The 14,754-nt window shown below is 42.9% G+C and overlaps 1 protein-coding gene across 12 annotated transcripts in view; it reads left to right on the top strand.

Annotated features, from left to right (window-relative positions):
* Positions 1–14,754, top strand: part of MTCL1 (microtubule crosslinking factor 1) — a 196,618-nt gene that overhangs the window by 136,401 nt on the left and 45,463 nt on the right. For all 12 annotated transcript variants that reach the window (XM_019525493.1, XM_019525484.1, XM_019525467.1 and 9 more), the window contains one exon: positions 1,166–1,357. In XM_019525493.1, coding sequence (XP_019381038.1) covers positions 1,166–1,357 — 192 coding nt within the window. The remainder of the gene's footprint in view (positions 1–1,165; positions 1,358–14,754) is intronic.

Here is a 14,754-nt window from a genome sequence, read left to right as displayed (position 1 = left end):
TAAGGATTTGGTGATCTGGTCATAGAAGGCCACCAGGTTGGTCTGACAGGACCTGCCTCTAATGAACCCGTGTTGATTGCCCCTAAGCATAATCTCCCCCGCTGGCCCCTCGTGGATATGCGCCAGAATAATTTTCTCAAAAAGCTTACCCAGGATTGAGGTAAGACTGACTGGCCTATATTTTCCTGGGTCCTCCTTCCTCTGCATTTTGAAGATGGGAACCACATTGGCCCTCTTCCAGTCCTCTGGCACCACACCAGAGCACCACTGCAGGCATGTGCCTGAATTTTCTCTGTCCAGAGAGAATGTCTGTCCAGTTTCAAACCAGTTCACCCTAGTCGGGTTAGACTAACCTGCAAAAATTGAATAAATTCAGGCTCAGGCTTTTTGAACATCTGTCCCTAGCCCTGTTATGTTACAGATCTGAACCAGTTTCTGATCGCTTATCTCTATTTATGTGTAACTTCTGTCCCTAGTCCAGGTGGCTACACAGACTAACTAGTCTTTAAATAATCTGACTTGGACAAATGCATTTTCAGTCTCTTGCCCTAACCAAAATCCCTGGGAAGAGGATAATTATTTTTCCAGTTCATGTAATCCTGAGGCCTATGCGAACTGATTGGTTACAGTGTAGATAACATTTATTTACATCTTGCTCATAACACCTTTTCTTCATCATATACTATCCTTCTATTATTGCAGAGGGGGTTTTGCATTACCAAATCAAAATTAATATATAACTTGTATTATATAAAATCCTCTGATTTTTTTTTTTTCCTTTTGTAGAGGCCAGGGAGAAAGGTGCAGATGTATATTACTAAGAGACCAAAACTAAAACCAAGTGAATGACCATCTCAGCAGTTATCTGCTATAGTAATTGGAATTAGAAAATAGATGGTATGGCCATTTATAAATGCTACTATGTTATTCAGTTCAGATGAACTAAGTCATTTAACATCACCTACTGTATTGCTTCAGTTATTTTAACGTTTTCAGTTGTGCCTCCATGTTATGTTATATAATATGATTCAAGCAAATAATAAATAGCAGTCTAAAGGGACAAAGGAGGTACAACAATCCCTTTTCCTAGATTTTCATTAGGTTTTTGTTACTGTACTACTTGTATAGAAACAGTATCCATGAGTGAAATCTCTTGCCATTTTAGATTGAACACCTTGATGTCCTACCAGAGTTTGGCATTCAGTCTGAACAAAAAGGAGATGACCCAAATCGAGATGAGGAGGAAGAGGAGGACCTTGTGTTTGCACTGACAGATTATTCCCAGCATTCCAAGGCAGAGAGCACTGATCATGGACCACAGCTACAGACAGTAGAACTGTTGCAACATCAAAAGCAGGTACTGTACTAGAAAGGAAAGGCAGTTCTGTATTATGTCCTATGAATTAATGCTGTAAATGTTTATGATTCATTTTGTTCTGTTTCTGTGATATTTCATCAAAAATACCTTGTATCATACACAACTCAGTAATTCTGGCTACATAGCAGTTGTAATGGGTATGATTCATTATATTTATATTTAATCAGGAGCCAGGTGACTACTACTGCCTGTTGGCAGTTGCTGTGAGTGAAAAATCCCATTTCCTTTCATGGCTGTTTGCCCAGGCACATATATCAATACCTGATGGCTTGCAGAATTTGCATAGCCATCTTGGCTGATTAAGATGGAATTTGACCATCCAGCCATTAGTAAGGAAAGGTCCTTTTTATTTCATTTAAATAATTTAAGAATTTAGCATATGCATTTAATGTCCTTGTTAAAACTGCATTGTTAGAAAAACAATGCAAAAGTGCTTTCATCATATTGGACATTGTTTTTAAATGCCTAAAAGCAAATCCTAAAAGTCTCCTGGGCCACACCCAACTCAGGTTAGGGCTATCGACATATGGAGGATTTAACCTGCAATAGATGTAAACAGATCAGCCACCTGGCTTAATTTTCAGATTGTGTATTTTAAGATGATTTCAAAAGCTAACTGTTTGAACAGAAAAACTTCTTAGTGGTATAAACAACTGTTACTGAACATTGCAAAAGTTTAGTGTAAACAGCAAGTGTTACAACTCGAGCATGAAACAAAATGCAATGGGGAATATCTTTTTAAGTGTCTTTCTATATGACACAGCAGTACCATTAAAAACCCAGTTCTCCTAGAAATTATAGGCAATAGGCATATGTCTCATGAGACAGCAGATTCGTGCTAAGCCATCAGATTGTTGAACATACGCGAGTGTGGCTGTACAGCCCAATTCTTGAATGACAGTCCCTTCCACACTTATCAAACGTGAAGTTTGTATCTAAACCCTGAATGTGGTGCGGGGTTCTCTCCTCTGGATGTTGGGTTCTTCTTTCCTCAAACATCTCCGTTCCATGCTTAATAGATTGTGATCAAGTGCTTCAGTACTCAGCAGTATTCCCACCTTTGTTTGGCTCAATGTTCATTGCCTTCATATTGGTCTGGAAAACTTTGAAATGGAGATAAAGACCCTGTGTGGTCTTCTTCATGTAAAGAGTTCTCCATACAGGAGATCTTTGGTATACAGCCATTGTCCATTCTCTGCATATGACCAAGCCGTCAGAGTTGACACTGACTGAAAAGACAATGGGTGATCAGAATGTTGGCATGTTCCAGCATAGGAAACTTTGTCCTGCCAGGAAATTCCTAGAATGCTGCAAAAGCAACAAAAATGGAAATTGTTGAGGCACTTTTCTTGAGTATAAGGTTCAGGATTTTTCCTTACGAAAGGGTGTTGATAACACAAGCATGATATACTTTAACCTTGGTCTTAACAGTCAGCTTGCTGTTGCTCCACCCTCGTTTGCTCAACCTGCTCGTGATACCTGATGTTTTACCAGTATGGTTATTCAGTTCGACCTCAGGTATCAAGCTGCTGATAACAATGGAACCAGTATGTAAATGTACTTACAACATCCAGTACATTTTCACCTATTGTGGTTGCTGGTGCTGAATCAGTGTTCTGGCCCATAACACTGGTCTTCATGATGCTGATTGTGAGACCAAACCCTTGGCATGCATGAGCAAAGCAACAGATGTGGCTTTGAAGGTCACTCTCTGTGTGGGCTATCAGTGCAGCATCATCAGCAAACCAGCAGTTCATGAGTCAAAACTTTCCACATTTTAATCTTCACTTTAAAGCATGTAAGGTTAAATACTTTTCCATCTGAGCATGTATGTAGATAAATACCTTCAGTGGTGGTCCCAAAAGCATACATCTGAAGAAAAGAAGAGAAAATACCTAGTGGGTTTGGGACAAAAACACAGCCCTGTTTGACTCCACTTCAAATCTCAAAAGCCTCAGATGTTGATCCATCATAGCTGTTTCCCACATAGAAAGTGTGGATTATGCTGAGGAGGTTTGATAGACAACCAATCTTTTCCAATATTTTTATCAGGCCTTTTCTGATGACAAAGTCAAAGGCTTCGGTCAGGTCAGTAAAGGCTATATAGAGGGGTCTCCTTTGTTGCCTACATTTTTTTTGGATATGTTGGAGTGAGAAGATCATATCTATGTTGGACCTACTAGCTCTGAAGCTGTAGTGCAACTCATGGTAAACACAGTCAGCAAGGTTCTGAAGTCTTCTGAGCACCACCTGAGCAATGATTTTTCCAATAAAGCTTAGTAGTGAAATTCCATAATAGTAGTTACAGTTGCTGTGGTCACCTTTATTTTTGTACAGACTGACTATATTGAAATCTTGCATATCTTGTAGCCTGTCCATACTGTCCAGTAGTGAGTAAGAAGCTGATATGTCCTATGAACTACACCAATGTAAAGTCTGATTTTTCTACCCTAAAAAAGGACAAATAGCCATTGACACAAAATAGAGTATGAAGCTGTGGAATCTTGTCTAATTCCCCAGATATTTCTGCCTGGTACACGCTGTGCTGCTTAACCTAGTTCACAGAATATGGTAGAAGCTCTATAAATGACAACAACAATGATGTGCATTCAAACAGGGACAGAGCTAAGGTCTTTGACATACTGGTAGTTCTTTGTGAAGAGCATGTTAGGATTTCTAAAAGGAAAATGCTAAAACAAAAACATTCCGTTATGTGGACTTACTGGAAATGGTAGAATGTTGTGCAAGACCCATATTCAGCAGGGTAACTACTCCTGAAACCTTACTGTCATACACTTCCCAATCTCTGGCTGCCTTAAGATGGGGTGAATATCTTCCTGCAAAGGGATTTTGCTGGTAAGTAATGTAACAGGCTGTATTAACTTACTACCAGAATCTTTGTGGGTCTGGGGGGGGAAGTCTGTTTCCAATCTAGTCTTACCCCTTCACACTTCCTCTGCCCTCACCACATCCCCCAACCCTCAGGGGCTGTAGATGGCACCTGGGAGCAGGAAGATGGTGCTTCAAAAACGTAATTTCCATGTCTGTTGAGGGAGGATCATGCTCAGAAAGAGCCATCCATGTGCTGTGATCTGGACCTATGCTATTCCAAATATGTCTTTCCCAGGGCTGTGAGATCTGCTATAGGAAACTGTTTGCCTTCATTCTGTGGTAACACTAGAGTGTTTTTTAGAGGGATGCAACTACCAGTACTTCTCATGTTCAGTGCTTAACTTTAAATTGGACATTTTTATGAGAGAGAAGGAATCACAGAAGTGTGGTCTATAGACAGTTATAGTCTATAGACAACCTGATGAAGAATATTTCACATTCCATAGCTCGTTGTCACGGAGCAGGGTCCTAGGGGTGGCGGTGATCTCCCCTAGCACCCCCTACTGTGCCAAGTTTGCTTTAAAGCGCCCTCATTCTCGTCTGCCATGTCTTGATCTTAAATATATTAAAGGGAGGCTGCCTTTCCGTCCTCTTGGTCATGGTGCTCCTGCTACCCCACATCTCACTTCTATAATGGGGTTCCAGGTACCCCAGCCTTATGGGTTATGCGTGGCTCCAACCACCCCTGTACCACGCCCCAAGCCTCGCAGATGTACCAGATGTAGATGTTACTGGACGTTGTTTGGTCTGTCTCGCTCTCTGCGCCCTCTCTGGTGCTCTGGCTTTCCACAGCCTTGTCTCACAACCGCACCCCACAAGTGCTCTAGCTTTCTGCAGCCTTGTCTCGCAACCGCGCCCCACAGGCGCTCTGGCTTTCCCCATCCTCGTTTCACAACCATGTCCCACAGGCGCTCTTCAATCACTGCCCCTTTGCTCTGGGACTCCTCATGCTGCCCCCTTTGCTCTGGGGCTCCTCACGCTGCCCCCTTTGCTCTGGGGCTTCTTGCATTGGGGCTCAGGTGACCGTAGCCATGCCTGGCCCCAACTCTCCTCCTCAGGGTCTCGAACCCGGCTGCAGGGCTCAGGTGGCCTCGGCCTTACCTGGCCTCCAACTCTTCGCTTCCCTTCCCAGGGCTGGGGTCAGTTTATCCCAAAATGCTGTGCCCACTCTGGGGTCTTTCTTGCTGCTCCCCCTCTCTGGGGCTGGCGTTCCCACGCTGCCATGGGTCCCCTATGAGGCCTCCTCCAACCCCTAATAGCCTCACCCAAACCACCAACTGTCAACACAAACTCAATCCCTTTGGCTATAACATAAACTTATGTCATCTGGCCATAATCGCATTCAAACCTGTCACAGGATTTCTCCATCTCTCACCCATAACAACTGCCTGTGCATTCTGGCCTCTTCCTTTTCCTTACTCTGGCAGAGTTCCTACCCCTATGGCTGCTGGCAGAGAACTGCTGGCCTGGCCTCTGCCCTGGGTTTAAATGGGAACCAGGCCCTACCCCTTCCAGTCAGCTGACTCCCAATGGTTGCCCTAGCAACCTGCACCTGTGCCTCTTCACTCACTGCTAGGGCTCTTTCCCTAGCAGTTTCCCCTCTTTACAAGGAGCAGGGCACCTAAGTGCTCTGCGACACTCGTCTATCTTTCCCAATTATATAGTTGGTCCAATAAAAATTACCATCCTAAGAAATGCTTGCCATGTCTATAGACAAATGCATGCTCTCTGTGTAAAAATATGGTGGCTTTTGCCTTCCCTATTTTGGCTTTCAGTAATCAAGAATTCCATTCTTCTGCAATAGTGTAGGAAAGGACACCCAGGCCACATCCAGGCGAGCACGGCCATGCGGTATGTGGCACTGCAAACACCTCTGTGGTGCCACATACTGCATGTTCTGTTGTTCTCTGTGCTGCAAGTGTTGCCCTGTGGGGTCAGGCCAATGCTCAGTATCTCAGTGTCATGCTGTTAGACATGAGGGCATGGTATACAATTGCGTGCGCGCGCACACGCACACACACACACACACAAATCAATTAGATGCACACACACACTCTAGGTGCATGCACACACATACATACTACCAACTCAGGCACAGACACATACACATCCAAAATTACCAGCCTAGGCACATGCACACCTATCACCAATTCAAGCACCCATACACTATACACACCAAAAGTTAGACAAAAATCAATTGTCAATACTCGCACACCCAATACACATATGCAGATCACTAATTTGTGTATCGCACACACAATGACATTATACTCGCCAGTTTACACACATACCACCCACCTACACATACACACAGGTGAGTTCCTAACTTGGATGGTATGGTGTGTGCATGTGTGTGCTTGGGATACCTAGGGTGCTTGGTGACTATGTGAGGGGAAATCAAGGGTCAGAGATCTCCAGAAGAAGGGGAAGCAGGGAGATGGACAGGAGTTAAAATGAGAGAGTGAAAGTGCCAGGAGTAAAAGTTGCTGGGGCCAGGATTAGAACTGGCAGAATGGAGGGGAGCTGGGGTTACTTAAGGAGGTCACTGGTGCAAGGGGAAAAGCCTGGTGGCAAGGAGGAGACAGCCAGGAAAGAGAGAGAGGCAGAAAGCTGGGAGATCAGGGGGCAGATAAGTGGTGGCAAGGAGGAAACAATCAGGAAACAGACAAAAACCCAACTCAGGGTTTCAAAATAACAGGTTTATTAAACAGACAACACATTACACAGCTGCATGAAGTTATTGGTTCACACACGCGCACACACACACGCACACACAAAAGCACTCATAATGGTAGCAGGAGAAAGAGACTCTGTGGAAGTGTTGGAGTCCAGGTAGGGAAGAGAAACAGAGTCCAAGTCCTTGGTTGAAGAGGGGGTGAAGGGTGATAGCTACCTATCCAGGCTGGAAAGGGTTCTTTGTCCAGCAGGTGTTGTCCAGAGGGGGTCGCCGGCAGGGACTTTGGGTGGATAGGTGGTGTGGTATGGTGCTGGTCCAGATAGAGAGGGCGTCCCACTGGGTCTGTCTTCACTACCCCTTTTTATGGGGCAGACTCCTATGACCCTAGTGGCAGGGGCATGCCCAGGCAAGAGTCAGCCCCGGTGTAATGAGCACGTGCACTCCTAGGTAAGGACATGCAGTTTCAGGTGTCTGTAATGGTGGGTTGACTGATTTCTGCAGCAGTCTCTGTCTTCCAAATCTTGAGGCGGGGAGGGTCAGTGCAGGGCGATAGTTGGGTCATTGAGTTGATGGTTCGGTCATTCAGAGGGAGCTATTTTTAGACCTACTGCCATAGCCTCTCAGGCACCCTCATTCATCCCCATTCATTCAGGAACCAATTTCCAAAGGAGGGGTAGGTCTGAGTCATAGATTACAACATACTTACACAACAGGGCATGGGAACAAGATAGGAACCTGACGCACAAAATGGATACTTGGTATCACTGATGCCAACCAACATTGCCGGCCTAAATCATACAATGTTAATATGAAACAATAAAATCAATGCACAAATAATATCAATACAACACAATATCAATACAAACATAACAGAACACTATTTACAATATATAAAAAGGGGCTTATTACAATAATTAGTATACAAGAACTTAGGTTACCTAGTAGTGCTTGAAATCACTTATAAGGGATAGAGAGAGCAGAGAGAAAGTCAGAAATGGTTGGGGAAGAGGAGGGAATGCATTTTTTAAAAGAAAAAAAAAAGAAAAACTGGGGGCTTTGCTACATAAGGGAGTAGCACAGAGGGGTTTTTTGACCCCTGAATACCCAGGTAAGGCACCTGGGGCCAGCACTGGGCTGGCCCCAGCCTCTCCTACCCCACCTGGGGTAACTTTCCACATGCCAGAGCACACATGGCACAGGCATTCCCCAGGGACAGCTAGCAGCAGCACAAGGTATGCCACCACTAGTTCTCCCCAGGGAACCAAACGTCCACACATGTCTGGATGTGGTTCAGAGCCTCCACTCAGTATTTGTGTGAAATGGGCCACCAAATATTCAGTCTGGCCTTGGAAAGGATTTATTATTTATTACATATTATTCATTTTGCTTTTGGAGGTCAGCTCACACAGGTTGCAAGTCCTTTTCTTACAATGATCCCATTTGTAAAATGCTCTCTGTTAGGCTGAGGCAGGTCGCTGAAGATATACTCATCAACATTTTGCATAGTGTATCCAACCTTGTAGATTCATTTAGTCTCAAGAATTAGTAAAACAAATGTAAATCAGTGTACCATCTTAGTAAGCTATAGTCACATATTAGCTTTCCAAGTACAGCCTTAAACTGCTATCTTACCAACAAGGAATATGTGAATAAAATATGTCCTCTCTGAAATAATTGTTGCTCAGAGATTAATCTCAATTAAAGTGGCAACAATAGTAAGTAGGATTGCATATAATTCATTTTTTATAAGCGTTACGTGATGTTCTAATGCAGCATTTCCAGCTAATATCACTTAAGGAAATGAGCCATAGTAACAGATCATGTCTAAATGTCCCTGCTGATAGAAGCAGATATTTCTAATGAATACTGCATGAGACTGTAGTGTATTTGTGAAGGCAAAATAAGTTTTCTACCTTCCAACAAGGAAAAATATGTTGTATCAATACTGCAAGAATAGCAAATGTGCTAAACATTTCTTATTTCAGAAACTAGTCTTCATTTTGCATGCCTCTGCACGTTGTATGTGATACTGTACTGCATATATTACCAAAGAGTGTGTACTTGACAGACATGTGGTTCAGAGTGTTAAAATGAATTAGAACTGATAGGCTCCTTGTTCTTAGCAGTGAGAAAGGGTTGTTTCACTCTCTGACCCAAAAAAGAAAAACCTCAGTGTAGGTTGATTCTGATTCCACTGGCAATTCAGGGCACAGAAGGGGCTGTGCTCAATTCTCACCCTGGTGTCAGTCTGGAGTAATTCCGTTGGATTCATTCTTGTCCTTTTGTAAATGGAGGGCTTTGCAGGGCTGTGTTCTTCTCTCAGAGGTATTAGTGTGAATCTGGGCCAAAGTGTCTACATTACTACAAATGAGAGGGGCTCAACAGTGCAAGCCATCTACCTGGGAACTTCCATCCAGAGTGATCCCTAATCTGTATTTATTACAGAATTTCCACTATAAAACTGAGAATCCAGGCATACAAAAAGTTCACTAATAGATAACTGATGGGAAAAAAAGCACAAAATAGTTACCCCTCCTTTCCTTTGGAGTATCACTAAAAGGAGTTTCCATAGAAGCTCTAAGAGAGGTCTTTTCCTATCCTTGTCCACTCAGAGCTGGTAGAAGGACCCAAAGATCATGTACACCATCTCATCAGCATCTCCCTTTAAGAAGTCAACCTTTCTATCGTTGTGACATGTGGCATTAAGAAACCAGCAGTTGACCCTAAGAACCCTGAAGGATGTTTGTTTTGTACAATTGCAGCAGAGAACAGGCATCCTTCACTGTAGGATCCTTTACTTCTAATATTATATATGGCTACATGAGAGTGAATGTTAGAGTTGGAACCATGAATCCAGCTCATAAGGAGAAGACAGAATTCAATAGTGAGGACTGTGGATGTTTCCTACCCAGACCATGTTCTTTGCAGTAGTTGCAGTCACAGGTAGACCGCGCAGTGATGGTGTGGGCTTGAATTTGGACCATTCAGTTCCCTTTTTCAGATTAAAAATAAATTTTGGTAATTATCTATGTATGACTGAAAGAACCATGTCAGTTTGAGAAAAGTAAGTCAGAAAAGGGAAATAGATTTAGAGTAAATCTTAGCAATCCACAGTTACGTTTAATAATTTATGGACTGTCTGGAATTTTCAATATCTCTTCCTGCTACAGACTAGCTGGAAAGGGGAATTGCTTTGAGAAGAAATATAAGCTCAGACCTTCAATCTAAGAAGTGGTCTCTAGGTTTTGGTGTCCTACTTTTGAGTCCTAAGCCTGAGGTATTTTGTATGTTAATATGCGGTGCATCCCAAAATTGACGTACATGCCACTTTCAAGAATCACGATGTTACCCCCTTAGAACGCTGATTACTCCTTGACTGAACATTTTGTGAGAGAAGGGGGTATGTCTTGTTGAAGGAAGGCAAGTAGATAAGGACTCTTGAAAAGAGTCAGTCCACCTCTCACTACCAAACTTCACTTATTTGGATGCCCTTTTTGCTCAGCTTGTTGTTTCTGACATGGTTCAATTCTCCTTGATGTTAGCTTCCTCCTGCAGCCTGAAATCTAGTATGGGCTGTGGAAGGGTCGGGCGTGGAAGAACTGCCATGAAACGGGCAATGTGAAAGAGCAGGATAACACCTGGTAGCAGAGAGAAGGCAAGTGAGGCTGGTCTCTTGGCAGAGAAAAAGAGTGTGGATGGTATGTTAGCTAGAGAGGGGAAAAAATGCTTGCTGGTTGAGGTGAATACAGGACAGGGTTCAGCTAAAATTCCCAATAAGATTCTTGATTGAAATATTTGCTGCAAGGTTTACGGTATTTTTTTTCATTTGTTTGTTTGTTTTCTCATACCAAAAGAAAAAAAGCATAAAGGAATAGTGCTTCAAATCTAAACGTGCTAAATGCTTTGTACTGAGATCTAAGATCCAGCTGCACTTTTGCATGCATCTGTAAATGCAGAATGGAAATGTTCTTAAGATCTTCTCTGTTGTGGCCACTCCAGATCTTGTGCTTTTTGACTTGATGTCATACTGAGCTGCTGGCACTTCCTTGACTGCTGATAAAAACATTAAATGTAATTCTCTGACAGAATTATGATTCCCACAGCAAAAAAATCCTTTTAAAAAAGAAACTTACATAATTGTTTTTACTTACCACAAGTACAGTCATTGGAACTACAAGTGCTTGAAGGAAAGGGTTTCATTTTTTTCTATTTCCCTCCCAGATTTTCAGTATAGTGCATTCAGAACAGTACTCTGTGCATAATGAATTTTCACAATTTGTCTTAAAATGTAGGAAAGGGGGCAGTGGGGCCGAGACACAGTGGTTATGCCTGAAACGATTTTTTACTTTAAAAAATAGATTGATTACAAGTGAGATTTTTAAAAGCCCAGTGGCAGCTAAGGTCTGATGATTTTTCAAGACAGTTTGGGTGTCTTACTGCCATTTGTCCCTTTGAAAATTGCCTTTCCATCCTCAGATTCATGTTAATGATTTCCCTGTAGCATGGCCCCACTATTCCAGGTTAAATTCTAGAGCTGTTTGTTGTAGCAGGCGAGTCAAATAGACAAATCGAGATAGGCAAAGAGGTAATTCCAGTTCCTAGTGAGGGAGCTGGGTAAGGTTATAGTGATTGGCATCCTTCTGAGAAAGGAAAAGAAAGGGGGAGAAGGCCTCTAACAGTTACATTTTATGTCATGAAATAGCAGTAGGTATCTGAAATTTTTCAGTTGCTGGTGGGGGGGTTGGTGTTTGTGTGTATCGGTAAGTGATAAACTTTGGCCTGTAGCTATACATACTTGGGTGATGTTATACACATATCCAGCATGCTGAAGTATGTAATATTCTAATCTGCATTAAAAGTTAATGTTATTGATACACTTCCTTTGGGTATGTACTGCATCCTATTGCTCATAGCAGCAGCTCATTTCTTGCTTCAGTCCATACAGATGACAGTAAAATGAGTGAGTCACCTGCAGTCCTCTTCCTGTCTTGATAAGGCAGTTTCTTTGATGATGAACCACATTATTTGGAGAAGTAGACCACTTTCTTTAAAAAAAAAAAAATGCTTGGTGTGTTTGAATAATGATTACAAATGTGGTCTGTGTGAGTAGTCCGGATGTCCCAAGAGTCTGACATATACAGGAAATAAGTTTTCCATGCAAAATACAGCATTTAGAATTGGACTGCACAAAGCACTAGAAAATATAATATCAAGCATAAAACCAGCACTGGCCCAAGATAGAATAGGTGACCTAATGCGACATTGGAGTTTCTGTTTTCTATGATTCTCTGTAAGCCCATTTTACAAACCATACTCTTAATTCTGATTTACATCTCTATTGCAGTATGTTGCCTATGAACCAAAGGATCTCCTGGAGACTACAGGAATCACTAGGAAATTTTTAACCAATTCCAAGAGAGAACAAAATGAGATGTATCTATTATGATACTTCTGATTTTATGAGCTAAGCTTGTGCATTTTGCATTTAATTTGCTGTCCACAATTGGAGATGAATTTTTAAATAAAATTATCTTTCTTTAGCTCCAGTTAAACCACTGGTCTGAAGAACCTTAAATTTTGAGAGTGTTAAATCAAACCCAGATCTGGAATTTGCAAATGGCTGCAATATTTATAATGGGACAAAAATCATGGGATCATAGAAAAGTAGGAAATTGTTTAATCCATCCCTGCTGTTCAAGTGAGGATCATTCTTGTTTAAATTGTTCCAGATGATATCCCATATCCAAACCAAGCCAGACTGGAATGTTGTAATGTAGACCTGAATTTTGCAGTCTGAATCCCTCCTACCTTGTCCAAATTACTGTGCATAACAGTTGACCCAGTGGGAAGTAACACTCATTTGAAAACTTCTTCAGACACCAGATGCAAGAAATGAATAGAATCCTGTAACTGTTAGTGCAAAAATAGAATGAATTAGACAAGGATCAGTGTCAAATTAGCTCTTGTCCAGGGGCGACGCATAGAAGGTACACGGGGGTATATGTGCACTCCCTGAGAGTGCCGGTGCACCCCCTGTCAGGCCACACTCCCTGTTTAGCCAGTGGGAAGGGGGGCAGGCAGGAGCACCAGTGCCCCCCCTGTGAACGCTGGCCAGGGAGTGGGGCCGTGCAGCTGCTTTTATGGTGAGTGAGATGGGCTGCGCACCCCCCCAATCAGCGGGATCGGCCGCTGGAGGACCCCCCTCTCCAGTCACTGACTCAAGGGGCACCAGACACCCATGCTCTTGTCATATACTACAAAAGGAAAAGTAGACCACGTTGTGTTTGTGATTTCAGCCCTGTCCCCAAATCCGTTGTCTGTTGAACTGCAAAGGGTTTAGAACAGGGATTCTTAACCTTTTTTGTGCCATGGACCCCTTTGGCAGTCTGGTGAAGCCTATGGACCCCTTCTCAGAATAATGAGCATCTGTAGACAGGAAGACTGCGATCACGTGCGATCTAGCGGCGGGTCTAATAACTACCGTAATTTCGAAGTAGTGATGAGCGTAAACGATATTTCAAGATATCTGCAACAACTGTAATGTGATATGAAAATATCTGTGATTTCTGTTGGTGACAAAGTCACAGGTACTGCTAATACTACTGTGGTTTGTTGCCTACATTCATAATTGAAGGAAATGCTAAATTTCAGTTAGAGGTTAGTGAAAATAAAGATGTGCTGGAAGAGAAAGAAAGAGGCTTTGAGAGAATTGGAGTGTGGAAAGAGTGCTCCCAAGGAGGACAGAGTAGAGAGAAAGGAGTAGTTCCATGGGGGACAGAATAGAATCTGAGGAAGGACAGAGGAACTGCGGTGGCACAATAAAGACTTCTTGTTTGGAGCTGAACAGTCTGCTCTGCTATTTGGGTATTGGCACTCTAACTCCCCACACACACATCCCCTCTTTGAAGAAGAAAATACAACCCACCCTGAGATCTGACTAAAAAGAAGGAGCTTTCTAACTGTGGTGCTACTGGATCACCAGGGAAGCCAGAAATAAAGAAGAGCCAGGGTCTCAAACCCAGAGGCTTGGCCATTGTGAAGTTGCCAGGGCTGGCATCAGGGGGTCCTTCAGGAGAGGGAGAACAAATAAGGTTGCTTCTTGGGGAGTCTCCTAAAAGAGACATGATCCATGACAACATCTGAAGAGCAGGATAATTACAGCAAAAGCTTTGTTATCTGGCACCTATGGGGAATGGGGGGTGCTGGATAATCAAATATGCCAGTTTCCTGAGAGGCCTTTGCCTGTGCGGGCCGGCGCCCCTTCTGCCGCGTCCGGAGCACCACCGCTTCTCCTGGGGGCCCCAGGCACATTGGGGACAGGCTGTTATGCCCCAGGCCATAGGGGCTCGGCAAAACCAGAAGTGCCATGGTGGGCATTTCCGGTTTTGCTTTTGCCGTGTTGACTGGCATGCCGGTTAATAGAGCACGCTGGTTTGTAAGGTGCCAGATAATGCGGCTTTTGTTGTAATAGACTAATGAAGTGGCTACGGACCTGAACAACTATGCTCAGCTCAAAACATAGTTTTTTTTGTTTCAATGTCAAAGCAACTTTTTCTAGTTCTGTAGTTTACCTAATTGGAATCTTGGTTCTCAGTAAATGATTATATGTCGTATACAGTTACGTGTATTGATATACAGTTACTACATGCATAGCATAACTTCACTAGAAAGTAGAAACTTAAAAACTACAGAAGTTGTTATTTATAACCTCAGTCCTTAGAAATGCTAAGGACCTACTTACAAGTGTCGTGAGCATCCTCAGCTCCCACTTGGGTTTCATAGTTTCATAGTTTCTAGGGTTGGAAGG

This window comes from Gavialis gangeticus, unplaced genomic scaffold (genome assembly GCF_001723915.1).
Source record: "Gavialis gangeticus isolate Ggan-Ray unplaced genomic scaffold, GavGan_comp1, whole genome shotgun sequence".
In the NCBI taxonomy this organism is placed as follows: domain Eukaryota; kingdom Metazoa; phylum Chordata; order Crocodylia; family Gavialidae; genus Gavialis; species Gavialis gangeticus.
The sequence above is the reverse complement of the archived record's forward strand: the minus strand, read 5'-3'. Positions and strand labels throughout refer to the sequence as shown.